Raw genomic sequence first — 27,752 nt, forward strand, 5'->3', positions numbered from 1 at the left:
CTTCTGCCTACACATTTTAACAATGCTCATTCTAAAAACACACACCTCATTGCTCTGCTCGTGCATGCCTCTCACCACTGGCTGGGGTAACACTGTGGGCAAAGGGTAAGGCAACCACAGTGTAGGTCAGCCAGCGTTTTCAGAGAAAACAGAACTGCAAGTCTTTACAGATGGTTCCCTAGAGCTCGCTACCCAGGAGGGCAGCACCCGGCCAGCATCCTCAGCTCCCTCAACATGCTAACCAAGACTCAGCTCAAACAGCCTTCCTCTCACAAAGCCTGTCTCCTACAACCCTCCCCTCAAACTCCAGAGTAGGTATTGTCCCTGGAGAGCAATAAATGAAACCGTAAGTGATAACACTTATCCCACGAAAATGTGGTTTTTTGGCTTATCTGTTATTCTCCACTGCTTCTAAAGCATAAATTTGACGGCAGAGTCTATGACTCTTTCCTCTGTATCCCTCAGATACAGTGTGCACTCAGCACACTATCTCATGGAATTTTTAGTGAATGTGCAAGTGACTGTGGAATGAATGAATGAAATGATGGCCATCAGAAGAAATATAGTGTCGTACAGCATTCAGAGTCCCCGTCTACGAATTCAAGTTGGGGAATTGAGGGACAAGTTTAGGACAAGTAAACTCAAAGACTGCTTCTCCAGGTGCACCATGAGTTAAAGAAGAGTAGTGGACAAGCGGTCTAGGAAAAGCCCCTCCTGGAGCTGGCAGGGCTGAGTCACCACTGCCTGACAACGAAGGAAACAGTCAGGAAAGTCCCATCTCCAGTGGCCAGAAGCAGACTACTCTAACAGTTTTAGCTGGCCTGGTAGTGTAGCAAAGCAATACATTTCATTTAGAAGGATGCCATCCAGAGCTAGAACATGTTAAGCTACGTGAAATGAGTCGGTCAGAGAAAGACAAATACCATATGATCTCAGTCATATGTGTAATTTAAGGAAGAAAAGAGATGAACATATGGGAAGGGGGAAAAGAAAAAAGGAGAGGGAAACAAGCCATGAGAGACTCTTAATAACAGAACAAACAGGGTTGATGGAGGGATGTGGGTGGGAGATGAGCTAGATGGGTGATGGGCATTAAGGAGGGCATTTCTGATGAGAACTGGGTGTTGTACCTAAGCGATGAACCACTGAATTCTACACCAGAAACCAATATTCCACTGGATGTTAACTGCCTAAAATTCAAATTAAAAAAAAAAAAATAAAATAAAACAGCAAAAAATAGTAAGAGTAAAATATTGTAAAATAAAATAAAAATTCACTATTAAAAAAAATAGGAGGTAATCCAGGAAATTTCAGCTAATATCCATGGAGAAATAAGATCTCAAAATGGGTTTTCTTCTCTGAGGGACAAACATGTGACAGGACAAAAATGACAGGGTTAGAGTAAGATGTGTGCTGAGGTTTCTGCCAGCTTTGGCAGAAAATTCTAAGAAGCTGGAGAGAAAACATTTTGGCACAGCCCACTCTTATCTTTCATTAGGGGAATACACTAAGGGAACAATTCCTACCCTTCATCAGCAATTTTAAGTTTATCTTCGTCTGAAGAATCATCACTTGACGATATTATGGCTTTTGACTTTATTTTGCCCTTCATTGAAGGAGGCAGACGTTCTGGCTTGGGCTGAAGAAAGAAGACCAAACATAACAGATTATTTAAGACTCTTAGGTTACATTACATTAGGATGTCTTGTTAAACTAAGTTTGCAGTGTAATGATAAAACCAAACAGCAATGAAATCTTGCCATCTGCGACGACCTGGATGGAACTAGAGGGTATTAAGCTTAGTGAAATAAGTCAATCGGAGAAAGACACCCATCATATGATATCCTGATATGAGGAAGTGGAGATGCAACGTTGAGGGTTAGGAGGGTAGGAGAAGAATAAATGAAACAAGATGGGATCGGGAGGGAGACAAACCATAAGAGACTCTTAATCTCACAAAACAAACTGAGGGTTGCTGGGGGTTGGGGGGGTTGGGAGAGGGTGGTGGGGTTATGGACACTGGGGAGGGTATATGCTATGGTGAGTGCTGTGAAGTGTGTAAACCTGGCGTGTCACAGACCTGTACCCCTGGGGCTAATAATACATTTTATGTTTATAAAAAAAATTAAAAAATTAAAAAAAAAACCCAAACAGCAGCCATTACACTTCAAAAAGAAGCATTTCTGCTTGAAGACACTGCAAGGAAAGAATGTATTCTGGTGCAGTGTGACCCTTCCTGCCAACAACGGGGATGAAAGCCACAGTGTTAGAAACTTACAGCCTTCTTCTTCTCTGCTCTTGGGGGACGGCGCTTTTTCGGTTTGGGGCCATTTTCGGTTTCATCATCGTCGGATCCTTCTTCTCCCTTTGGAGGTCTTATGTAGCGGACGGACATCGAGAGAAAGTCTGTTAAGATTTACTCACACCTAGATATTCTAAGACTACTTTGTCATCGCCACACACTCATTCTGAGTACTACTTTCTACACATGCTCCCTCAACCTCACTGTCCTTCCTCAAGGGCAGAGGCCATCATTTACAATTGCTGTACACAGCTCAGGAGTCTGCAAAAACCACAGATTTATGTGATGTCTACCAAATAATCACGTCTCTGTCGAGTCCTCCTATTAATCTAAGATAACCTTGACTCTTGTACTTGGTGGAGCGACAGAAGATGGGCTGGAAGACCCAGGCTCCAGATCTTACATCTTTCCTCTCCTCTTCCTTCCTTCCCAGTTACTCATTCTGGGCCTACTGAGGCCCTATCATAGCTTCCATTCCACAGGTCTGTGTCTGGATGAATTCATTAGGTTCTTCCCCGAGTACAGGTAATGAAGGGCTGAGAGGAACAGGTCTTGCTAACTTCAGGGAAAGAATGTATTTTTAGAATACATAGCATGTATAGCCAACTGGAGGTTCCTGGACAGGGGAGCACCGTGAGAGAGGAACAGGACAGCTCAGGGGCACCTCTAGGTGAGGGTTGGGAAGGGTACCACTTATCTCAACAGCAAATGGCACCAGGAAGATTCAGAGGCCCTTCTTTTACATTAATTCACACTTTATATATCTAGCAAAACTTGAGGTGGGCATCGTTACCATTTTACACAAAGGAAACTGAGCTTAGTGACTTTCCTAAGATTGCAAGTGGACAGGTAGGGTGCATACACCCAGTTCTCATTCTACATAGCATACATTTTCCCATAAATATTACCATTTTGAAGACATAAGAGAGGCAGTGATGACTAACTTGCAGCTCTCACAGGAAAGCTGTGGAGATGTGTGGCAACTCCAAGTACTCAGGGGCTTTGGTGATGGGGTCTATCTTAGGATTATTATGATCAAAATAGGAAGTGGGGAACAAAAGGCTTTAAGGTCTGGGTGGATCAAGTGATCACCAGGTTTCACAAATTCTAACACAAGGAAGATTCAGGTGAGAGGTTGTCTGTCACCTTTCTGAGGCTATTCGCAACACCCTGGTTAATACCTTCTCCTCTTTTTCTTCTTTCTCTCACCACCCTCCTCTTCTTCGCCTTCTTGTTCACTACCACTGCCCTTTCTTCTCTTCTTCTTTTTGGATATAGGCAGGTCGTCATCGGTCTCATCATTGACAAATTCATCAAACTCTCCTCCCTTTTTAGAACGCTGAAATCCAAACAAGACTATAATCAGTTCTCTCCTGGCTGGTGGAATGAGGCCAGATCCTATCAGTCATTTGACAAACAAAGGACCTTTTTTTAATTTATCAAGTTGCAAGGAAGGGGTGCTTGATGAGGCCCAGTGTTAAAGACTTCTAGTTAGGATGAATTGCTCAGATGTCAAAAATCATCAACTACTTAGGCCACTACAAGGTACAGTGTGCTAGACTAACACTGGAATGCATTTTTAAGTACTGGCTACCACTGAAAGCACTGTGTTGGAAGCTATCTCTTAGCAAAGAAGGAAGTCAAACTTAAGAACTGAACACTGAGTAAATACAGACAACGATATTCACTTCTGGGACTCAAGTGCCAGACCTGCGGCCATCCGTCCTAGGCAGGAGTGCCATCTTACCCTTCCACCACCGCCACCTCTTTTCTTTTCTTTTGTTGCTTCGGTCTCTCCAGTAAACATAAGAATATTTTTGGTCTTCTCTACATACTGGGCCCGCTGTTCCAAAAGTTTCTTTTGCTCTTCCTTTTCTCTGAGACGTTTCTCTTCCTATGAGGGAAAAAGAGTAGGAAAACACTGCATCAAAATATTATGTTGAAAAAAACATCCTGATGACCATCAGAAGGACTACTTTTTTAACATACAAGATTTATGTATGCACACAATTCTTAAGTTCTAGTATAACAGCAAACACAATAAATACCTGTTCTTTAAGAAGTTTCTGCCTTAACAGTTCCTTTTCTTGCTCCTGTTTGGCTCGTAACTCCCTTTCCTCTTCATCTTGTTTACGTGCCCGGGCCACATGGTACTGGGCCTGGCTCAGTAAGTCAGAGCACTGCCTACAAAATTTCAGATTTAGAGAGACATGAATGCAGTTAACACACTTTTTGCTCAGAAACTCGGAACATCTCTTTTCCTTAGATGAACTAAAAAGTCTGAAGCAGGACTCTTAGCTGATATCTAAGGGGTATTTTAATCAGCAAAATTAACTTAGTTTCTCAAAGTCAAGACTGTCAACTACAGTAACTTTCCAAAGTATAAGCGTCCTCTCCAAGCACAAATGTAAAGATTTTCAACATTATCTTCACACGTGACTCAAAGAGTCAAGATTTTCTCCACACAACTTAAATACTTGTATGAAATTAACTGTCATATTCCCTGAAAGGACCCTTAGGAAAAAGCCTTGACCCAGGCTGGGGAGCCCCACAGAGGAGCAGGAGGACTGACCCCTGGAAGGCCACCCAGAGCACACTGATATCACTGCCGCCACCATCCAAAGTTACCTTTCAGAAATAGTAACATTACCTGGCTTCTGTAGCAGCAAGGGCCAAATCGAATCTCATTTTGTCTCCCACTTTACTCAAGTAACTGAAATACCTAAATGGAATGAGAAAATACAATAATTCACTTAAAAAAATTTCTAAGGAAAGGCTTTTTCCATTTTTAATCTATTCTACAAAAATAGCCTGAGAATAGGTTTACATGTTTACAAACAAGTTTACTGACTTATACCAACCTGTTTGATACATGAAAGGCTATCATCTCAAGAAATTATATATGAAACTCACTTAAAAAAAACTCTCATCAATATAGCACTCAATATGTTTAATAAAATACAAGTTCATGAAGTAGTCATATTTAATATTATTGGTAAACCCACAAATAACCAAAAATCAGCTCAAGCAACAAATATTTACTAAACACCATTTTTACTAAATATGTCAGCATGGAGATTAAAAGATGCAGGCCATGAAAACACAACCAATGTATCAGGCAAGGCAAGAAATGCCTATATATGAATTTAAATAAGGTTGGACAAAACCTGAAAAGATTTCAGGCTTTGATTTTACTACTAACTGAATTACCAAATAAATCCTACGAAGGTACATAAATTTTGAGCTAAGTTCAATAAACCTAATCAATATTTAAGAGGATAGGACTTAATATTCTTAGCCCAATGAAAATTCATATCCCATGAAAGACACACCAGTATAAGTAGAAAAACCACATAAATGAAGCCTAAAAATTTCATGTGTGTAAACTGCAGGGTCATTTTGTTAGAGTAAAAAAATCTTGGGCAAGCTTGCAAAGCTTGTCCGCCAGTTCTAGGGGAGGCTACATGAGCCAAATCTGGCAGGAACCTGACTACAGTTTGGCGCCACCAGGTGGCAACTGTCTGCTTTGGCTTGAAAATCACTAGAATGCTTCTAAATAGAAAATGATTCTCTTGACAAAGTGTTTCTTGGCACCTTTTGAGACGGATGGACAGACTGACTGATTTATGATCTTATTTATTTATTGGCCAGAGAGAAAGCACAAGCAGGGGGAGCGGCAGGCAGAGGGAGAGGCAGGCTCCCTGCTGAACAAGGAGCCAGATGTGGGACTCGGTCTTGAGCCGAAGGCAGACGCTTAACAGACTAAGCCACCTAGGTGTCCCAAAACAAATGGATTTAAAGAAACAAAGCATTTCAAAAGTTGTTTCTACAAAATTCTTTACCTATGTGCAAGCTCCAGTTCTTTCACAGCATTAAGTACTTCCTTCAGATTACTCTTTTCATCTTTCAGAACAGAGGTAGCTAACCTTTGCAGGACCAAGGCCACATTAAACATAAGTACTGTATCACTGGGGGCCACATGTCTAGCCTATAAATAAGAAACAAAGCAAATACTTCATATGACTGAATGATGTGAAAAGGATTTTAGCCAAATAGAGTGTTAGGTATATATATATATATATATATATATATATATATATATATGCATAAAAGAGAATAAAAAAAATACCCCACAATGCAGCACAGAACTAAATGAGAATAATAAGTTTTCCTTTTTACCTTTAGCAAAGTCTGTTTGCACTCCTGTAACTTGCCACACTTGAAGAGGGCCCGGGCCAAATACAGCACAACTTCAGTGTTCTGGTGCTTATAGAACTTTCTGAGGCAGTTTTCATACTGTAATAAAAGAAAAAGTTAGTTAAAATACAATAAGGGTTAAATAATGTTGTCATCATGTAACAAGATTTCAGGTGATTTTAAAGCTATGTGAAAAGGTGTTTCACCTTTTGATTAGTTAATTTTAAAGAAAATTTGAGAATAATTTTTGACATCCACCAGGACAGATTTTCACAACATGAAAACCTGATAAAAAAAAACAAAAGAAACCCACAACTAGATACTCAAAATAGTTTTTCCATTTGAAACTCAGAACAACACTGAAAGGACAAATAAACCGGATGGCCCTTTTCATATCTCTAGCAATACTATCTAGAATCAGCTGACAACTTATTAAAAGTTACACACCTGGCTCCTTTGGGTTACACTACCACTTTTCCTTAGGATTGATGGAACCTACTGGCAATGAGCATGTGAAGACTCACAGTTCTAATTGTTAACTTCTTGATAAAACCAGTATATAGCAATACTGGTGTCAACTTTGCCATGAACACTTCACTTTCTGACCATGAAACTTATCCTGTCATAGGTTAGATCTTTTTCATAGAAGGTGGTTAGAGAGCTTCCCCTTGAATATCCCTAGTAATTAATTTGCATTTTTAAAAGGCAACATATCATTCTGCAGATCAGGAAGGCCCACCTTCAAAAATATCGCCTCTGAGACTACCATAAGCAGTCTGGAGTCTATAAATCTTTGTGACTAGTGCCTTCAAATTTTCTGAATTTGATAATAACCAACCTTCTTAGAAAAAAGGTTAACCACTTCTAGGAGCTTGACTGTACTTGCCTTCTACCTCTGGTAAGAATCTTGTTTTTTCTAACCATACTATTTCCCATAGAGCCTAAAAATTCTTTTACTTTTTAATATGCTATAGATGCTAAATATATATATATTTAAAGATTTTAAACCCATGACCCTGGGATCCAGAATCATATGCTCTACCTACCGAGCCAACCACACACTGCTAAATGCTAAATATGACTCTTTTACTTCAAGCTCAAGCACTCCACAAATATGAAAAGCCTAAGAGAATTTCATAGTGATGAAAACGAATTCCCATGGAGTTTTTTTCTTTCTTTCCAAAATGTCTTTTAACCTTTCTGAAACTCAATTTCTCCCATGAAAAAAAAGAGTGTAAAACAAGCAAATATTAAACCCTCCTATCTTCTGGGTACTTACTGATATACTAGGCATGTTAGTGCCAAGTATGGTATCTAGTACTTTTTATACTGGATCCTCATACAGTTCTGTGAATTTAAGGTACATGAGCCTCATTTTATAAATGGGGAAACTGGCTCAGAGAGGATGTCCTTTGCCCAAGGCATGTGATTAGGGATGGAACTAGGGTTCATATGTCTGTCTGGACACCAAAGACTGGTGTCAAATTCAAACATTCCTTTGAAAAACTGGCCTTAACATTATTTAAGTCTCCAAATAGACATAGTATCACATGAGATAGCACAGAACTCCACAACAGGGTCAGAAATGTTAAGAAAACATTTGTTCAACAATGAACACAATATAGAAATATCTTGAATGATAAACTATTACCATCTGAACAGCACTGATATACTGCTTCTGTTCCACATAGATGTGTGCTAGGTTCAACCACACATCACTGATATCTGCTGTTGCTTCTCTTACTTGGGCAAATACATCACGAGCTTCACGAAAATATCCTTTGTGGGCCAAAACAGCTCCTAAAATTATAAAAAGGCTTACATTTAAGAATTTTCTAATTGGAGCCAGGAAAACAACTGAAGGTCCTGTTTTAAAACAACTACATTTATTACATTCAGGGAGAAATTATGATCTATAAACATTCCTTTGAAAGCACTTATTTCACAGATCACTACAGATCCCCATGTCTTATAATCACCTATGCCATTAGCAGCATACAGATTCTTTGCATCATTTCTGAGTACTTGTTTATAGATGGCTAGAGCACGATCTTGATGACGCTTTTCCTACAAAATGAAATAAACATTATACAACAAAATTCAAACAGGAATCAAGAGTCAGTTTTGTCTTAAAGGGACAAAACAGAAAAAAAAATGAAGAGACAAAAGGAAATTACCTTTTCTCGATCTCGGGTGGGCTGATGCAAAGTCTGGAGCCAGACGTTGCCAAGAGCCAACATAGAATAAGTATCACTCTGTGTAGATGGTTGTTTTAATATCCTCTCAAATTTCTTCTGTCCTGGACCCCATTCTTGTTTTGCTAAATGAAGATTACCAATCAAAGACCAAGCATCTGGATGGTCCTAAAATACACATGTATAAAGAATCAAAATCTGTAATTTGAATTCAGAGACACCAATCACCTTTCCATGACAGCTGATTATTGAAGAGGTTTAAAAGTTACATTTACAAAATTGAGAGTGGAGATAGACTAATGAATTGTTAAATCAATCTAGTGTGTAATTATCAGCATGAGAAATGCAACAGAGTGGAATATAGAAAGGTCATCAGTGTACAGCACGTGGCAACAGCATAAAAAGATTTGTAAAACTTACATTTTAGTTGTTTGTATGCACACGTGTATACTAGGCTATGATGTAAAGGCTATTTCTGTGGGCTACAATCAAAAAGTTTAGATGACTTCTACTCTCTAGCAGCTTTAGCAAGTAAAAATAAAACAGGGAGATGTCAAGATATTAGAAATATGATAGACATTAAAATGAAAAACTGATTTATTAGGGGAAAAAAGGTGAGAAAATTGTTTTTCAAACCTAGGAGTTAATACTACCAACCTGATTAATTTGAAGAGCTTCCTTAAACCAATCTGAAGCCTCATAAAAATTTCCTTTATCTCTCGCCATGGCTCCTAGGCGCAGATAGCCTGAAATATACATTTAAAAATTTTTACATTTAAAATATTAGCTATTTTAAAGCCTCTGCCTTCAGCTCAGGTCATGATCTCAGGGGCCTGAGATCGAGCCCCATATTGGGCTCTCTGCTCAGCAGGGAGCCTGCTTTCCCCTCTCTCTCTGCCTGCCTCTCTGCCTACTTGTGATCTCTCTCTCTCTGTGTCAAATAAATAAAATCTTAAAAAAATATATTAGCTATAAAAGATCATTATTTTAAAGTCACACTTTTGAAATAATTATATTTTGTTAATACATTCATACAATGAACAGAAATCCTACAGATGAAAAAATACTGAGCACCAATAAAATTAATTAATAATCTAACAGGTTAAGGAGCAACTCTGTGACCATCAAGTCTCACTGTTTGAAATCTCAGATTTATCTCTGCCACTCTATTCCTAATGCTAGCACCCTACTCCAAGTCCTGATCTACACCAAAGTTATTTTAAAAAGCTTGGAACACTTTTTTTTCCAGTTATTCTCTGATGCACGGCACTGTCACTTTTTCTTAAAAAGCTGCTTGTCATATGGCAAAACAGCAAAAGCATGGACTACTCGGGATTACTAGTTAGAAAATCTGGGCTCTAACTGTGGGCTGCCACTTAAAGAACAGTAAGAAAGTATCACACAAATGTAAGTTGTTACTTTCTCCAGAAAATGTCAATGTCCTCAGGCCAACTAGCAATGGTTTACTATTGCCTATCAAACCAATTCAAGTTCAGCCTGGCATTCAATTAAAATCTTATTTGTTTTAAATCACTTTTGCATCCGTAACAGCATGATGATGGCCAAGTTAATAGCTCCTGATTTAACCAGAGTAAAAATATCATAGCTTTAGGTGCTTTTAAGGGAAGTACAGTATTATAAATTATTTTTAATTTAAAACTTTCCAAATTTTACAATGTTTAGTGTGTAAAAACTCACTATATATTTATTTTTTTAAAATAATAATTATTTTGAAGTAAAATAGTGTTCATTCTTACTAGTACAAACACTGCAAAAATGTTAATATGAAATCGGAGCAGGAGTATCATAAAGGTACATCCATCACCAAATAAGTCAAGGAGTTGTTCAAAGTGTAATAAAGGTAGTTGATCCACTAAGGATGGCCTACCCTATGAAATATATGGTTCAACTGGTTTTTAGTTATTTCTTTTAGTTTCTAGCATAAATTTAAGTGAAGTTTCATTGTTCTGTTTTATTTTTTTAAGGCCATAAATTTGCCTTGAAGGAAAAGGGGATGTTACAAACCTTCACATTTTTTTACTATTGGTTCTGAGAAAGATTTTTTTTCAGGCTGAATTTTGGGAATTTTAATTTATAAAAACAGTTTACAGTTCTTCGGACATGTGGGTGGCTCAACTGGTTAAGCATCTGCCTTCGGCTCAGGTCATGATCCCAGTGTCCTATGATTAAGCAAGCCCTAAGGAGGGAGCCTGTTTCTCCTTCTTCCCCTCTATGCCACTCCCCCTGCTTGTGCTCTCTGTCAAATGAATAAATTTAATCTTTAAAAAAAAAGAAGCAGAAGTTTACAATTCTTACAGTCAACATAATTAGGATGTTCCCGTAAGATGTTTTTATATAGTTTTTCTGCTTCATGGAATTCACACATTGCCTCATACAGCCTGGCTAAATTATATGATGTTGTAACAGAAATGGCATTATAATAATGTTCATCATGCTCAGCTTCTGCCTTTGCGCGATCCAATGAGGCCAAAAAATATTTCTATAAGAAAAGAAAATTACATGTTAAAGGACAGTTGATACATCTGAAAAGTGTGCATTCAACTTGATAGTATGTAAGAAGGGAGTTATTTCCAGTTTCCTACCTTTGCTTCCCCTAGATTTCCAAGTCTAAAATGGAGGGCACCCACATTATTCAGAATCTCTGGCGGCACATCAGCCTGCACTTTCTCCTGAAGGATCCGTGTAGCTGTTCCATAGGCTGAAAGGGCACCCTGTATTATCATGGTGGAGACAATAAGGTGTAAGTGAAAATGAAAGGGAGAAACACTACACCATGCTTTCAAAAAACACATTTGTAGGAGACGAAAAACCCTGCTAAAATACCTGTATATCAGTCTGTTCTAAGATTTGTGCCAATTCAATCCAAGCTTCAACGTCATCAGGATACTGTTCTGTGACCTTCTTCAAATGGCCCTGGGATAAAAAGAGATCACTAAGCTGAAATAGGATTAATTCAGCAACTATAGGCTGTCAAGTAAAAAGTGGTAGCTACTCTACCTTGTTTAATACATCAACTGTTCGTTATTTCAACTGGAACAAGCTCGGCTAACAAAACTGCTTCCATCATATCTCTACTAGCAATAACAAGAATGAGGCATGACAGTCTAGTGATAACTATGAGAAAATAGCTACAATTTTTTAAAAGTACCTTGGCAATATCTCGTTTTTCTTGATCTTCTGAGGCAGCATATAGCGAGCCAAGAATTTTCATAGTTTCATAATTATTAGGATAAGCTTTCAAAACTTTCTCAAAGCACTGAGATGCATTTTCTTTGTCACCTCGATAAATGTACATTTGTCCCAACCCAAAAAATGGCAGCACAAAAGAGGATGAAGCAAACTGTGTGGCTTGATAGTAGTACTGGAAAGCTTGGTCATAATCTTCCTAAAAAATGAAAATTAAACAAGACCAACAGTATGTACAGAAGTTTATCTTCTTTTCCATGTAGAAAAGTTTTTAAAAGACTTGAAAGACTATGAAATAACAGAATTAGATATTTAGAGAAGCTTTAAAATGATCTTACCTGAACGTGGAATGATCTAGCCAGCTGGTAACAACTTTCTGCTTGCATAGCCTCCACTTCTGTATTATGGAATGCATGGAGAGCCAAGTGTTGGACTTTGCTATAATCCTGAACAATGAGATCCAGAAATCAACTGAGTCAATTCAAACAACTCTAACAATTTCAAACATAAGGCTTCCTCAAATTTCATTTTTAAAATGTGTTCACTGAATTACCAGTAACAGTGCCGTATCCTGAATTACAAATCATTTTTCTCATTCTCCTTGCAGATAAATTCACTTACCTAGAACTTAACATCTATCCATCACATCCATTACTTCTTTTAATCCTGCAACAATCCTTTGAGGTATCAGCCCTATTTCTGTGATGAGAAAACCTAAGAGAGGTTAAGTCTCTTATTACTAGTAAAGGAAGCAGTTAAAATTCATTGAGAACTATTATACACTAAGCACTGAGGTAGGTATGATACTTAAAATTCATCAAGCCTCAGTCAAAAACCCTGCAAAGAGTATCATTATTACCATTTTATTGATGGGGAAATGGAGGCTTAAAGAAATAAAGTGTATTGCCTAAGGTGGAAAAGCTAGAATCTGGATTTTTTTCTGACTCCAAGGAAATGTTCTAACACACAAGCGCAGTAAGCTTAAGCGACTGGATTTGAATTCAGCTGTCTTCGAATGCATGGGTCATGACTTTCCCATTAGACCTGACTTAATTTGAAATATAGAGCTAATCTAACAGTCTCAAAGTCAGAGTTCATACATCAGGCGTAGGAAACATCTTTCTTGTTTTAATAGGGATATGTTTTATCCCTATGAGAAAATAGCTAGTAATCTGGTCTGGGAAGCCTTTGTTAGGTCAATAGTCAGTTTCAACTTTTTAAAAAAAATATTTTTTAAATATTAGGAATAATAATGTGATTGCTATTTTTAACAGTAACTGTTTTCCATTAGATAAGTATTTAATATGCACACATTTCATCTTAACTGCCACTCCTCAAATCCTGTAAAATAGGTTTTATTACTGTTTTACTAGTAAGTAAATTAAATTTTAGGGGAATTATTTGCCCAAAGCCATAAAACAATAAAATGGTGGTACCTGAATTTTGAACCAAGTGATTCAAATTCTACACCTGGAATTATGTTGCAAAGCCTTTTAGCTAAATTTATATATCGCTCCCTGGGACGAGGATAAAGGTCAAATGTTGGTTTTGGAATATAATTTTTCTATTTTTATTATTCTTTGACTCATGATATATCTTTTAGGGAATAAAATGATTCCATTTTAAAATTTAACATAAAATGTATTAGAGATTACATTCCATTTTAAAATCCTTATTCGCATCTCTTTGGTTCCCCCCATTGCCCCAATTTTTGTCCCCAGTTCCCTCTGCATTCTAGCTGCTTCACTTTCTGGTCAAAAACCAAGCTCAATTCTCAGTTCTTTCTGGAATTCTGTGTTACTTGCTCCAGGAGTCACCACAGCTCCCATCTCTAATCCCACCTCACTACTTATTGAAGTGTCTGGGATGTTGGTAATACCTTTTCTTCCTAGCTAAATGATTCTTCTATAGGGGAGACAATGTAGTGTGGTGGGCAGTTAATTAAAATACTACATCTCAACTATACAACTTGCTAACTGAGTGAATTTTGGCAAGTGATGTTACTTAACTTTGCTGAATCTCAATTTTCTTATCCATAGAAAGGGAAATAGAAATAAGCTGCCTACCTCCTTAGGGCTGCCCTAATGACAGATGAAGAAAACATATGTAAGCATGTTCTAAACCTTTAGGACATATATTCAGTGCAAGATAACTTCATGGTGCTGATCACATAACAGGTATTCAGCAACACTAATAGATTGGCTTGATTTACATACTTCATGTACACAATCTAAAAGGTTTTGAACATGTTAAAAAGTAAGGCTTTGGGTGCCTGGGTGGCTCAGTTGGTTAAGCATCTGCCCTTGGCTCAGGTCATGATCCTGGAGTCCCAAGATGGAGTACCACATCAGGCTTCCCGCTCAGCGAGAGTCTGTTTCTTCCTCTGACCCTCCCCCGTCCCTCCCCCGTCTTGTGCTTTCTTTCTCTCAAATAAATGAATAAAATCTTAAAAAAAAAAAAAAAAAAAAAAGCAAGACTTTATCTTCAGCAGTGGAAGAAAGACTAGCATTGAAAATTAAAAACTAGGGGCGCCGGGGTGGCTCAGTTGTTAAGTGTCTGCCTTCAGCTCAGGTCATGGGGATAATATTAACTACCTCTAACTATTATCTGACTCTTTTACAAATTCATGGAATGCATTTTTTTTTAAAATTTTTTATTTTTTAAAAAAAATTTTTATTTATTTATTTTTTTACAAACATATATTTTTATCCCCGGGGGTACAGGTCTATGAATCGCCAGGTTTACACACTTCACAGCACTCACCATAGCACATACCCTCCCCAAAGTCCATAACCCCACCCCCCTCCCCCCAGCAACTCTCATTTGTTTTGTGAGATTAAGAGTCACTTATGGTTTGTCTCCCTCCCAATCCCATCTTGTTTCATTTATTCTTCTCCTACCCCCTTAACCCCCCATGTTGTATCTCCACTTCCTCATATCAGGGAGATCATATGATAGTTGTCTTTCTCCGCTTGACTTATTTTGCTAAGCATGATACCCTCTAGTTCCATCCACGTCGTCGCAAATGGCAAGATTTCATTTCTTCTGATGGCTGCATAGTACATGGAATGCATTTTTTCAAGTTTTCTTTATTTAAGTCTCTACATCTCATGTGGGGCTCAAACTCACGACCCTGAGATCAAGTCACATGCTCTTCTGAAGGATCCAGCCAGGTACCCCCACAAGATTCATTTTTAATAATACTTGGTATTTCATAAGTATTGACTGCATATTAATAGCAATAATAACAGTGATATGCTAACATTAGTAAGGTCTGAAACAGTTCTGTAACTTTTACCTAAATTGCTATTAAATTAAAGTTCCTGGTATAATTTAGTATCTGGTTTCCATATGGCAAGTAAAACTTTCATACTTACTGTATAAAAACTTTGCCAATGCAATCTTGGATTTAGTATTCAAGAAATCTAAAATACCATTGCTTCTACAGAATTTGTGGCAACTTTAAAAATTACATCTTGATCAATATGCAAAAATAAATAAAAACTTCAATGACTTCTCGGCTGCCTATGTAAGTAGGTCCAAACTCCTTATATCACACAAGTACCTCGCTATCTGGACCCAATGCATTGTCTAGCACGAGCCCACCACATGCTGCGCTTTTACTATGCACTATTTCCACATCTGTGCCTTTGCCCTTTCAACTACCCGAAGACCTCCTCTTAAAAACCTAGTTCAAGAGCCTTTCCTTCTTGGTGAAAACCCTTCTTAACCACTTGGTCACTTCCTCTTTCATTTCTCTACCACAGCAAGATAGAGACTTTTATTTCTGCATTTACATTTGTTTACATGTCTGTGTTTTCTATGAAACTGAATGGAGTACAGAAACCACAGTTTACTGATCTCCACATCTCTACTCAGTGTTGGGTACAGAGTATAAAGGGTCAATAAATATTAAATGAGTGAATGACTAAACATACCCACCCCCAATTAACTAATACAAATTTTAATTTGAAAAAAACTCTACATTTTCAGTGTTTTTCCAAGTTAAAAAAATAAAGTATCAACAGCAGAACAGAAAAACAAATCAGGATTTAAAAGCAAACAACTTTAATAAATTGACTTCTCTTACCTTTTTGAAGAAAAAGTGATTTGCCAAATGGTTCAATACCATGGGATTGCTAGGATCAATAGTATAGGCTCTGGAAAGAAGCTGGACACCATTTTTGATGGAATCAGCCTAAAAGAAAAACAACAACAGGGTCATTACTTAATTAGCATTTTTCTGAAGTTTTCTTTATAGTCTGAAGAAATAAGGTTATATAAATCTAAGTTCAGACACCAAAATATAGCTCTTGTTTCAGTTAACCTTCAGCAGGGATAAAAAAAAAAATTCAAATAGTGAATTAAACTGTTAGAATTTCCCTCACAAATAGCCACATTTCCTACTTTTATAGATTCTGGCTGTCTTCTTGATGCGGCAGAGGTCTGTGGATTACCCAACAGCCAGTTTACCCCCTTACTCTGTTAATAGAGTCCTGACCTGACTTTGTAGCCTGTGATCTTTTAATTTCAGGAGGGAAAGTTCCCTCTTCCTCTTCTCAAGCCCCAGGGGATGAATAATGATTGATCTAAACCAGTCAAGATAATCTATCCCTTTCTCTCAGGATCAGTCTAAGGCAGTGGTTCTAAACTGGGAGTGATGTCATTTTTCATCATCACGACAGGGAGGATTTTAGCTGGCAGATATCAGGGATGCTGCTAAACATCCTACCAATGGGTAGGATAATTTTCTACAGCAAAAAATTATCCAGCTCCGTAAGTCAACAAAGCTAAGGCTGAGAAACTCTGATATCCCTGTCTAGACAATTATACACACTTTATAAAGAGAAAGTGTGATGGGGATAGAACTGCTCTAAGAGAAATCTGTTTATCCTTTCCCTTTCCTCCTTCTACATAAGGTTGATGAAATAATGAGAGCTTGGAGATACAGCAGCTATCCCGTAACTACGAGGTGACAGACACAAGGAGGAAGATCCACATATTAGGAAGGACAGAAAGATGTAAAATTCTGGGTTTGAGGATACTGAGGTGCCAAATCCAAGACCTCAGATGACTGGTTTAGCAGATAATAAAAACCCTCATGTTTAAGTCACAGCAATAGGCTTTTGTTACTTGCAATGGAAAGCATTCCAAACTTACACACATCGTGCAGCTCCTTTTTTTTTTTTTTTAACGTTTTATTTATTTATTTGACAGAGATCACAAGTAGGCAGAGACACAGGCAGAGAGAGAGAGAGAGAGGAAGCAGGCTCCCTGCTGAGCAGGAAGTCAGATGCGGGGCTCGATCCCAGGACTCTGAGACCATGACCTGAGCCGAAGGCAGAGGTTTTAACCCACTGAGGCACTCAGGTGCCCCATTGTACAGCTCCTTATCTGAAATTCTGAAATCCAAAAACTTCTTAAAAAACATGTTGTTTGGTAATCTTAGAACAAGCTTACATAGGGGCAAAAGTTTACTTGAATTGTGAAGTTATCCTCTAGTGTGAACAGTCACTCATTATTACAGAGAAATGTAAGTTTGCATTTGGGGTGGTGTCCTAATACCTGGGTGTTAATATATTATGCAGTGCAGGCATCATATTGCATTTTTTTAAAGACTTTATTTATTTATTTGATAGACAGAGATCACAAGTAGGCAGAGAGGCAAGCAGAGTGGGGGTGGAGGGGAAGCAGGCTCCTCGCCAAGCAGAGAGCCTGATGCGGGGCTCGATCCCAGAACCCTAGGACCCTGAGACCATGACCTGAGCCGAAGGCAGAGGCTTGAACCCAGAGTGACCCAGGCACCCCTCATATTACATTTCTATTCTTTGCAGTCTTGACCTCTAAAACACTCTGGTCTCAAGAGTTTAGATAAGGAATAGTGAGCCTGACAGATCAGTCACGAAAGCCTTTTTTTTATTCACATACCTCTTTATTGTTGAGTTCTAGTACAGCCAGTCCAACCAATGCTCCCACACATTTGGAATTGAGTTCAAGGGCTCTGCTGAATGCCAGACGAGCTTTCTCCAGTTTGTTAAGTTTCACAAAGCAATGGCCCATTCCTAAACGAACTTCCGCTAAAAAAATAGTCCATCTGTCAAACTAGGGCGATTTTAGGGTTCAATTAAACAAAATGCTTTAATATTCTCTATGAGTTGCAAAATCTCAAAATTAACCTCAGTATTACTACACTATAAAATCTTTTGGTGTATCACAAATTTGGTTACAGTGGATAGTATACCATACTGCCCATCCCCTTTCTCGCCATAAACAGAATACCTACAATACTGGTATTTTTCTTGCACTCCTGGCTATACAGTACCTTCAGTATCTAATTTTCAAAGAACAATTTAAAAAAAGTATATTTCTTTTCTTATTTGACAGACAGAAATCACAAGTAGGCAGAGAGGCAGGCAGAGAGAAAGAGAGGGAAGCAGGCTCCCCACTGAGCAGAGAGCCTGTTGCAGGGCTTGATCCCAGGACCCTGGAATTATGACCTACACTGAAGGCAGAGGCTTTAACCCACTGAGCTACCCAGGCACCCCTCAAAGAGCAATTTTTAAAGACAGCAAAAAATTTCATGAAGGCCTTCAATACTGTGACTGACTACATGTACAAACTGTCATTCCCTTCAGAGCTGTGTTTATTATACATGCTATCCAACTTCAAGGCAATGCCAAAACTCCACCATGTTCCCATGAAGGGCCAACCTCCCCACTGGACACTGGATTTTACCCCTTCTCGTCTATTTAAGGACACTGCTCCAGCAACTCTCACCTGTTTTTCCTGCATTATCAAATTTTCTCTATGTATACATCATTCTAATCCACATATATTCTCCCATCTAAAAAAAAAATCCTCTCCATTCTTTTCCTCTCCAATTGTCAACCCACTCCTATTCTTCCCTTGAGAGCAAAACTCCTCGAAAGATCTATCTATAGTTGCTGCCTAACTTTCCTCTTCCATTTTCTCTTAAGTGTATCCACCAAGCATCTCACCCTCACCATTCCAATAAAACTGCTTTTATCAAGGTCACTAATGATTACTATACTGCTGAATTCAGTGATCAGTTTTGGGTTCCTATTTTACTTGACCTAACAATAGAACGTGACAGTGTCTGACCTTGTCCTAGAAACATTCTTACATTTTACTTCAAGGACATTGCCTTTACTCTCTTTTCCTCTTACTTTGCAGGCTCCTTTGTTGGTTCTTCTTCATTTCCCTAACCTCTACAATGTCACAGTGCCCTAGAAGACCATCCCTGAACCTCTTTTCTATCTCTACTCATCACCTGGTAACCTCATAGTCTCATGGCTTTATATATCATCTCTATGTTGATGATTTCCAAATTAATTACTTCAGCTCAGACCTCCTTCCTGAACAACAGCTCTCCTGACCTCTCCACTTGTAGGTCTAAAAGGTATTTTAAAATTTTCATGTCTAAAACTAATTCATCTTGGAACTATATTTTCCAAATGTGCTAAAATATAAGAAGTTCCTTTTGATTTCTCCTTTGTCTCATACATCACATCTACTCCATCAGTTCTTCCTTCAAAATATACAGAGATTCCAATCACTTGTACCTCTACTATTACCATCCTAATGCAAGCCACAATCATCTCTGACCTACATGACTGCAACAGGCTTCTACCCGGTCTCCCAATTTCTATACTTGCACCCCACCCCACTCTAGTCTCAACCCAGAGGCCCATATGATCCTTTTAAATATAAGTCAGATCATTACTTACTCCTTTGCCCAAAGCCCTCAAATAGCTTCCTATGTCTACCAGAGTAAACACCCAAGTCTTTTTAATAATCTATGATGCCTGACATGATTGGTCCCTGGTTCTATTTTTGACCCAGTTCTTTTTTTTTTTTTTTTCATCTTTTTGACCCAGTTCTTATTACTTTTCCTCCTTACCTTCTCTCTCCACTCCAGATCCACTAGCTTCCTCATTATTCTTCAAACTTGTTAGACCCACTCTTTCCTCAGGACTTTTGTACCTCCTATTCCCTCTCTCTGGGAATAATCTTCTCCCATATATTTACATGTCTATTATTTTAAGGTCTTAATTGTTACTATTTTCCTCATCAACATTTCTTTTTTCTTCTTTTTTTGGAGGGGAGGAGGAGCAGAAGAGGAGAGAGAGTATCTTTTTAAAAATATTTGGGACAGAGCATGAGCAGGGGAAGGGGCAGGGGGAAGAGGGCGAAGCAGGCTCCCCACTGAGTACAGAGCCCAATGCAGGGCTTTTATGTCAGGACCTTGAGCTGAAATAGTCAGATGCTTAAACGACTGAGCCACCCAGACTCCCTAAGAGAATCTTAAGCAGGTTCCTTGCCCAGCACAGAGCCCAACGCAGGACTTGACCTCACAACCCTGAGATCATGACCCAAGCCAAAATCAAGAGTTGAATGCTTAACAAACTAAGCCACCCAGGCGCTCCCTGGTCAACCTTTCTAAGTAATCTCCCAATTCTTCTCATACACTTTTACTGCTTTATGTTCTTTTTGCTAATATCTTACACAGTGTATATTTTACTCATTTTCTCTTCCCCACTGAGAAATGAATTCCATGAGGGAAGAGATTGTTTCTTTTTTTAAGATTTATTTATTCATTCCAGAGAGAGCGAGCAAGCAGGGGAAGGGATAGAGGGAGAGAGAGAGAATCTCCATCAGACTCCCTGCTGAGCATGGAGCCCAACATGGGGCTCAAGTCTATGACCCCACGATCATGACCTAAGCCAAAACCAAGAGTCTGATGCTCAATCCGCTGAACCACCCAGGAACGCCAAGGCAGAGATTTTTGTCTCTTGGGTTTACTGCTGCATTCCTTCAGTCTGAACAATGTCTGGCACATAGTTGATCTCAATAAGATTTGCTAAATGACTGAGATTTTCAATAGAAAAACAGAAATAAAGCAAACAGAAGAAAGAGAATAGTACAGCAAATAAAGAAATAGAAAAATAGTATAAAGCAAAAAGATTATAATATGGTCTAAAAGAGATGCCTGGGTGCCTCAGTTGGTTAAGCTTCTGAATCTTGGTTTCAGTTCAGGTCACAATCTCATAGGTCAAGAGACTAAGCCCTGCATCAGGCTCTATGCTCAGCAGGGAGTCTGCTTAAAGATTCTCTCCCTTTGTCTCCCACTCATACATGATTGCTCGCTCTCTCTCCCTCTCTAAATAAATCTTAAAAAAAAAAAAAAAAAAGGTCTGCTATTCAGCTTTTGGATCAAACATAATATATATTTTTAAATTTCAATTCTGTCATTTCAACAACCTATAGCATCTTTTCACAATAACTTCATAGTCAACGGCCAAATCCTCAATATTTTCAGTTGGGTCATATGCAGCTTAGACTTCAGAAAAAAGTTTTGCTCCTACCTGGACATCCTGGGTTGGTACGCAATGCTTTCTTATAGTAAGCAAGAGCTCCTCTGTAATCCTTCTTGTTGAAGGAAATGCAAGCTTTACCTATTGTAATTTTTAAAAATAAACATTCACTGACTAAAGAATACAAGTCTCATATGTTCTACATGAACTCACCTAAATCAAACACATCTCTGAATAAGAAATACTTGAAAACAGTGAAAATGATTTCATATTTAAACTTGTTTTCCATAAAAATATATTAATTTCACCTATAAACAAATAGTCCTGTTAAATAAGATAAAATAATTAAAATAGCTTATAGTTGTCCAAATAGATATTGCTTATTGACTCTTTAGAAGCGGATAACAAATTATTAACTGGTGTGTGTGTGTATTTTAATATTATGAAGTGACGTTAATGGTAAAGGAAATTCTTTTTTAATTTAAATTCAATTAATTAACATATGTCTTATTTGTTTCAGGGGTACAGGTCTATGATTGAAATTTCAAAAGAAACAATGATCTATTGCAGATAGTTTCATTTTTATAAAGTAAAGCGCTTCTACATTGCTGTCCAGCCCAGTCAATGAAATATACTATAGGCATATGGTGGAAGATACAGTTTCCTAAGATGGTTGCCAAAAATGACTTACCAAGAAGGGCTGGAATATTATTTGGAGACTGGTTAAGTACAAAATGAAACTGTGCATCAGCCTGATCCATTTTGTCCCCTTCAAGTAGGCAGAAGCAGGCTCTTCCCAACAAATGATTCTGAAAAAGTGATATATCATCTTAGACTTGACTTTACCAAGGAACAACCACAATTTAACATAAATGTGTAACAGTAAAATAAAAACCATATAGGAAGGAGGTAGAGTATGAAAGAAATACCTCTATCAGCTATAATGTGTTACAACTATAAGCTATAACGAATGTGTTACAACTATAATGTGCAAACTACCAATGAGCGATTTTTAATTACAAATCAAGAAATGTGACTTATTTACCTGATCATACATAATAATTTTATCAGCCATGGTATACAACAGGGTTGCCTGTGTAATAAGATCTTTCTTATTGTCCTTATTCTTTTCCTTCCGAGCCTGTTGAACATAATAGGCCGCCAATGTATCCAAGCAAGTCATCTGGTCTTTTTCATGGTCTCTATAGTCCAAATTGCCATCTATACGTGCTGCTTCCAACAACTTTACAAACTCTTCTGTTTTTCCTTGCTTGTAATATTCCAGCTAAAAAGTAAAGAATCAAATTAGAATTATTAAAGCATATGTCCACACACAAAGCTGCACACAAACATCTACAGCAGCTCCGTTTGTAATAGCCAAAAACTAGAAACAACTCAATTGTTGATCAACAGGTGAATGGACAAACAAGCTGTGGTATATCTGTACAATGGCTGTTGCTCAGGAGAAAAAAGAACCACTGATACATGCTACAACATGGGTAAGTCTCAAGATAATTATGCTGAGTGAGAGAAGCCAGACCAAAAAGAATACATACTATAATAATTCCATTTGTATAAAAACTCTGGAACATGCAATCTTTAGAAACAAAAAGCAAGGGTTGGCTGAGCACTATGGGGCGTAGGGACGAGTTTGGAGAAAGGTTTTGGGGGTGATGGATTTATTCATTATCTTGATTGCAGTAATGATTTCACAGGTGTGAAATATGCTAAAACTTCTCAAATGGTACATGTCATATGTGTGCAGCTTATAGTAGGTGAATTATTATAAGAGTTGAATTATTAAAATTGTTAAAAAGGTGATAATCACCATAAATGTTTCCAAATTACTACTTACCTACCAATAGGTGATTTCAAACTAAATCAGAACCCAAGAGAAAAAGCAATAACGAGAGGGATATAGAATTCTAAACCGAAAACTTAGGTTCTGGTTCTAGATCTATGAAAATTATCCATGACTTTGGGCCTGCTGAATAACTTCCCTGGCATCTGTCATTTATTAATACTAAAAGGAAGATCTATCTTTTTTTTTTTTTAAGATTTTATTTATTTATTTGACATATAAATATCACAAGTAGGCAGAGAGGCAGGTAGAGAGAGGAGGAAGCAGCCTCCCTGAGGAGCAGAGAGCCTGATGAGGGATTCGATCCCAGGACCCTGGGATTATGACCTGAGGCAAAGGCAGAAGCTTTAACCCACTGAGCCACCCAGACACCCCAAGATCTATCTTTTTTACCCACCGACTGTGGGCCATACATTATGGCAGGAGCTTTATATACTTATTTCTAATCTGCACAATCACCCTTAAAATGAATGCTAACATCCCCACATTTTAGATGAGAAAACAGGCTCAGAAGGTAATCATTTGTCAAAGGCCACAGCTAGTTAGCAGCCAAGTAGGAATCTGAAGAAAGGCCTTTCCCAGTCCAAAGCCTAGACTCTTTTCTGTTACACTCTCTAGAGCCCACAATGTTTCATCAATTTTACCACAGGTGCCACAATAATCCTTCAATCCTCCATTTTTTTCCTGTAAGTGCTGTTAAAAGAGGCATTTATACTAAAGAAAATCTAAATTCCTCTCTGGCTTTAAAAACTGTGTGACAACGTCAACGGCTTACTCTCCATAGACCAGGAAAACGTAACACTTCAGAAAGGTACTGTCACTAAAAGTATTTTTCTGTAAAACCTTATCTAAGAAATGATTTACAGTTAGGCTTCAGCACTGGATATAAGCCCAACTGCAGATCAACTTCTTTCAAGATAATAGGAGGAGCCTCCTATGTATCTTTAAACAAAAGTGACCTGGAGCACACCTGCTTAAAAAACGATTTTAGTATAATGCATTACCAGAATAATTTATTATCAAGTTCTCATAAAAAGAAAACATTAGGTAAGTGGTGCTGGGGAGAGTAAAGGGTGTCAGAATTTTAGGCTGAGGTGATTCTCCTGAGACTTTCCAGTCCGGTTTATGTTATGGAAGGGACCAACAGGACAAAAAACAAGCCTGAGAAAAAACTCATCCAAAAGGGCTTTTGTGAGTTAGCCTGGAATATAATCACCTTCTAGACTGTTTTACAGGAAATGTTTTATTGTTATGGAAAACAATGTTAAGTAATAATGTTTACATGATGGCTCCTTGTTTTTTCTCAGATTATCCACAAATCAGTGGATTACTCTTCACTGAGTAATTAGTAAATAACCAAATACACAGTATAGACTACTATTTAACTTAAATGAATTTTGCCTTTACCAACATATAGTAATACCAGTGGAACAGTACAACATATAGTAATACAAGTGGAACAGTACATCATTTAGGAAATTGGCCTTCTTGTTCTATAAATGGTAATACAATTAACTTCCATACATATGGTACAATTTACTTATCCTGCTCCCAAGCTGGCTACTACTAATCTGAAGACAGAAGCCAAATATTTTTCCTAGTCAATGTATAAAAAATAGTTGTCACATTAACACTAACCGCCAAAGCAATCCATATGTGCAGTTGTGTGTGTTCCTGTTTCAGAATACTGATAACTTCATCTCCCTCCGGTAACTGATCGAAGTCGAGTTCAATGACCTAAAACAGAAAATGCAAGTTTTTCTTATTTCTTATTTTTTTCTTATTTCTTATTTCTTCCTTAAATTCACATTTCTTCCTTGCGCTTTTCGGAATACACATCAATATGGATATACATAGGGTTTGTTTTCACTTGCTATGGGGCTGAGCAAGGATACATTAAGACACGCTTAAGGCACACATGTCAAATAGGTCATATGAGAATATTAAGGTAAAAGCATAGAGAAGCAAACAAACACTTCTAGCTGTCTTCAAATCACCAGAAAGAGAAAATGTTACAAAAGCTTTGTTAAAAAAGAAAAAAAAAAAGCTTTGTCAAAAAAGACAAAACAAAACCGTGCCTAGCATATAATCCAGGTGAAGTGCAGATAAGCATCCCTGAGACTGATGCCACAGGCCTGACAACTTGAGAAGCACCATTCTAGAGGCAATGTGAAGTTCCATGCCACTGTACACATTCATCCAGGGAGACAACATTTGTGTGTCACAGGCACTCCTGAATGTGAGCACAAAAAGTAACAGTAGGCAAATGTTCTGGAATTCGATAGTGGTGATGGTTAACAACTTTACAACAATACTGCTGAAAAACACTGGATTTTATGCTAGGTCAATGACATCTCAATGTTATATCTCAAGTGAACAAAAATAAGGGTACGCGATTATATTGGATCTAGGCAACATCAATGCTGAGGGCTTAACTGAGACAAGCCACAGGCTACCCATGATGAGGTGTGGGGAAGGGAGAAGGTGAGTTCCATCACCACACCCTGGCGGCTGTATCTCGGGGTCTCTTATTTTGCCGATGCAGCTGTGTGTGGGGGACACAGAGCATCACGAGAGACTCGAGTTTCTAAGGGATAAAGGTTGACATCCTATGTATTCCTCAGGGAAAGATAGTTTGAGCAGCAGAGACCACGGCGACATCAGCGCCCACCTCTTTTATCTGTGAGGCGCCTTACAATTTATCCGCACTCTCGCACCCCTGCGCCGACAATTAGGAAGAGAGCAGAGTACTGCCACATACGAACAGGTAGGAAAGGAACTTTCAAGAACTCCTCGAGGTGGCCGCGAGGCTGCGGGGACGTGATGTGGTCAGCCTGAAAAGGTGCAGGGGCAGGGGGTGACTGGGGCTTCGGTCGGGGATTTCGACCTGGGCTCCCGGGGGAAAAGGTGCTCTCGCTTCAGAGGCGAAGTCGAAAGAACGGGAAAGGAGGGGATCATTCAAGTTCATGGCCCCCACCCTCCCCCATACTCGACACTTACCTCGTCAGTGTCCCGGAGGGGAATCTCGATGGAACCCCGCGACATGATGAGAGCAGAAGGCGAGCGGGCGTCTTGCCCCTCCGCTCCACAGCAGGTACTCCTGGCTTCTGGCTCTTCCAGAGGCTAGCGGCAGCCCGGGCTCAGGTCGTGACTGCCGCCCCGCGGCGCCGCCGGAGCTTGGGCTTCTCCTTCCCGTCAGCCGCTTAAACAACGAACAGCAGACGGCGTCCGGCCACTTCCGGCAGCCCCGCCCCCTGCCCCGGAAGCATTCCCCGCGGGAGGGCCTGTCAGACTACCGGCTCATTCTGCGGCTCTGGCGTTTCCTTGACTAGGGAACGACGATGTCGATGTTTTCTTTAGAGTGGGTCTGCGACTTCTGAATCAGACCCGCACGGGCGCAGCGTGAATCAAAGTACTGAAAGCCTAGCCTCCCGGCCCCGGGGTGGGCGAGACGACGAACGAGGCGCGGGTTCAGGGCCTGGCCACTGACTGACGTGGGACCTCCGGCCAATTCTGGCAGCTGTGTCGGCGCCGGACTCCCGCCTCTGCGCCCCGGACTTGGCGGATCTTTTTTCCTCCTCAAGATTGCTGTGAATAATTCAATCATTCATCCCTCAGCCCGGTCAGGGGCTCTTCGTTTAGCAGATGTGAAGTGCAAGTCATACCTGTGCTACCTTTGTGATCAGTTTAAATATAAATGTTACGATGAATTCTATAACCTTGTGAGTTCCTGTGTGTGTTTGTGTGTGTATTTTCGGTTCTTAGAAGGATATGAATCGGCTAGACTTGTGATTTTAATAAAGTGGTTGAACAATTTGATTAAACCTGTAATGACTGTTTTGATTAAATTATAGAATTTGATTAAATACGTTTTAATTACTGTTTTCATTGTAGAATATGATAAAACTGTAATCAATGTTTTGATGCAATCAGATAATCTGATTAAATAGATTTTTAAACTTTTGTCAGTTTTATGTCCCAAGTTGTCTCTATCTTTTCTTCACCTCACTACCTCCATTCTAGCCCAAACCAATATCATCACTTTTCTGCCCGGTTTACGGCAGTAGCCTCCCATTTTGCCCCACACCCCAGCCACTCACCCTAAATTCCAATCCAGCTTCAGCATGTTACACACTTACTTTTTTGTATTTATTTTTTTTTTTTTTAGATTTATTTATTTATTTGACACAGAGAGAGAGAGAGATCACAAGTAGGCAGAGAGGAAGGCAGAGAGAGAGGAAGGGAAGCAGGCTCCCTGCTGAGCAGAGAGCCCGACGGACGCGGGGCGGGACTCGATCCGATCCGAGGACCCTGAGATCATGACCTGAGCCGAAGGCAGCGGCTTAACCCACTGAGCCACCCAGGCGCCCACACACTTACTTTTAAAAATGCCAATTCGATGTTTGTATTTCCTCCCAACTCCCTCAAAAACTTTAACTGGAAACTTTGTAAGCCTTTACATAGAAACTTTGTTAAATTCATGCTTTTAATTAGTTAAGTAGTTATTTGGAGCTGTACTGTCCAACATAATGCTAACCCTATAATTAGCCATGTAATTTAAATTTAAAGTTTTCTATTAGCCACGTAAAAGAGCAAAAACAAATAGATTAATTTTAGTAACATTTTATTTAACGCAATCTATCCAAAATATAATT

At 38.9% G+C, this 27,752-nt stretch overlaps 1 protein-coding gene across 1 annotated transcript in view; it reads right to left on the bottom strand.

Moving 5' to 3' along the window:
• The window catches only part of CTR9 (CTR9 homolog, Paf1/RNA polymerase II complex component), a 28,613-nt gene extending 2,273 nt beyond the window's left edge, over nt 1-26,340 (bottom strand). Inside the window, exons 1-24 of the mRNA XM_004751984.3 lie at nt 26,098-26,340; nt 24,736-24,834; nt 22,282-22,521; nt 21,928-22,045; nt 21,288-21,377; nt 17,830-17,978; nt 15,992-16,099; nt 12,240-12,347; nt 11,864-12,100; nt 11,539-11,628; nt 11,298-11,426; nt 11,011-11,194; nt 9,352-9,440; nt 8,677-8,862; nt 8,479-8,566; nt 8,151-8,299; nt 6,482-6,598; nt 6,145-6,290; nt 4,953-5,024; nt 4,351-4,486; nt 4,050-4,196; nt 3,484-3,641; nt 2,279-2,375; nt 1,527-1,639 (exon numbers count right to left, since the gene is read on the bottom strand). Coding sequence (XP_004752041.1) covers nt 1,527-1,639; nt 2,279-2,375; nt 3,484-3,641; nt 4,050-4,196; nt 4,351-4,486; nt 4,953-5,024; nt 6,145-6,290; nt 6,482-6,598; nt 8,151-8,299; nt 8,479-8,566; nt 8,677-8,862; nt 9,352-9,440; nt 11,011-11,194; nt 11,298-11,426; nt 11,539-11,628; nt 11,864-12,100; nt 12,240-12,347; nt 15,992-16,099; nt 17,830-17,978; nt 21,288-21,377; nt 21,928-22,045; nt 22,282-22,521; nt 24,736-24,834; nt 26,098-26,142 — 3,095 coding nt within the window. The 5' untranslated portion in view covers nt 26,143-26,340. The remainder of the gene's footprint in view (nt 1-1,526; nt 1,640-2,278; nt 2,376-3,483; nt 3,642-4,049; nt 4,197-4,350; nt 4,487-4,952; nt 5,025-6,144; nt 6,291-6,481; nt 6,599-8,150; nt 8,300-8,478; nt 8,567-8,676; nt 8,863-9,351; nt 9,441-11,010; nt 11,195-11,297; nt 11,427-11,538; nt 11,629-11,863; nt 12,101-12,239; nt 12,348-15,991; nt 16,100-17,829; nt 17,979-21,287; nt 21,378-21,927; nt 22,046-22,281; nt 22,522-24,735; nt 24,835-26,097) is intronic.
• Between the last annotated feature and the right edge of the window lie 1,412 nt (nt 26,341-27,752).

This window comes from Mustela putorius, unplaced genomic scaffold (genome assembly GCF_011764305.1).
Source record: "Mustela putorius furo isolate JIRA1106 unplaced genomic scaffold, ASM1176430v1.1 tig00003859_pilon_pilon_pilon, whole genome shotgun sequence".
NCBI lineage: Eukaryota > Metazoa > Chordata > Mammalia > Carnivora > Mustelidae > Mustela > Mustela putorius.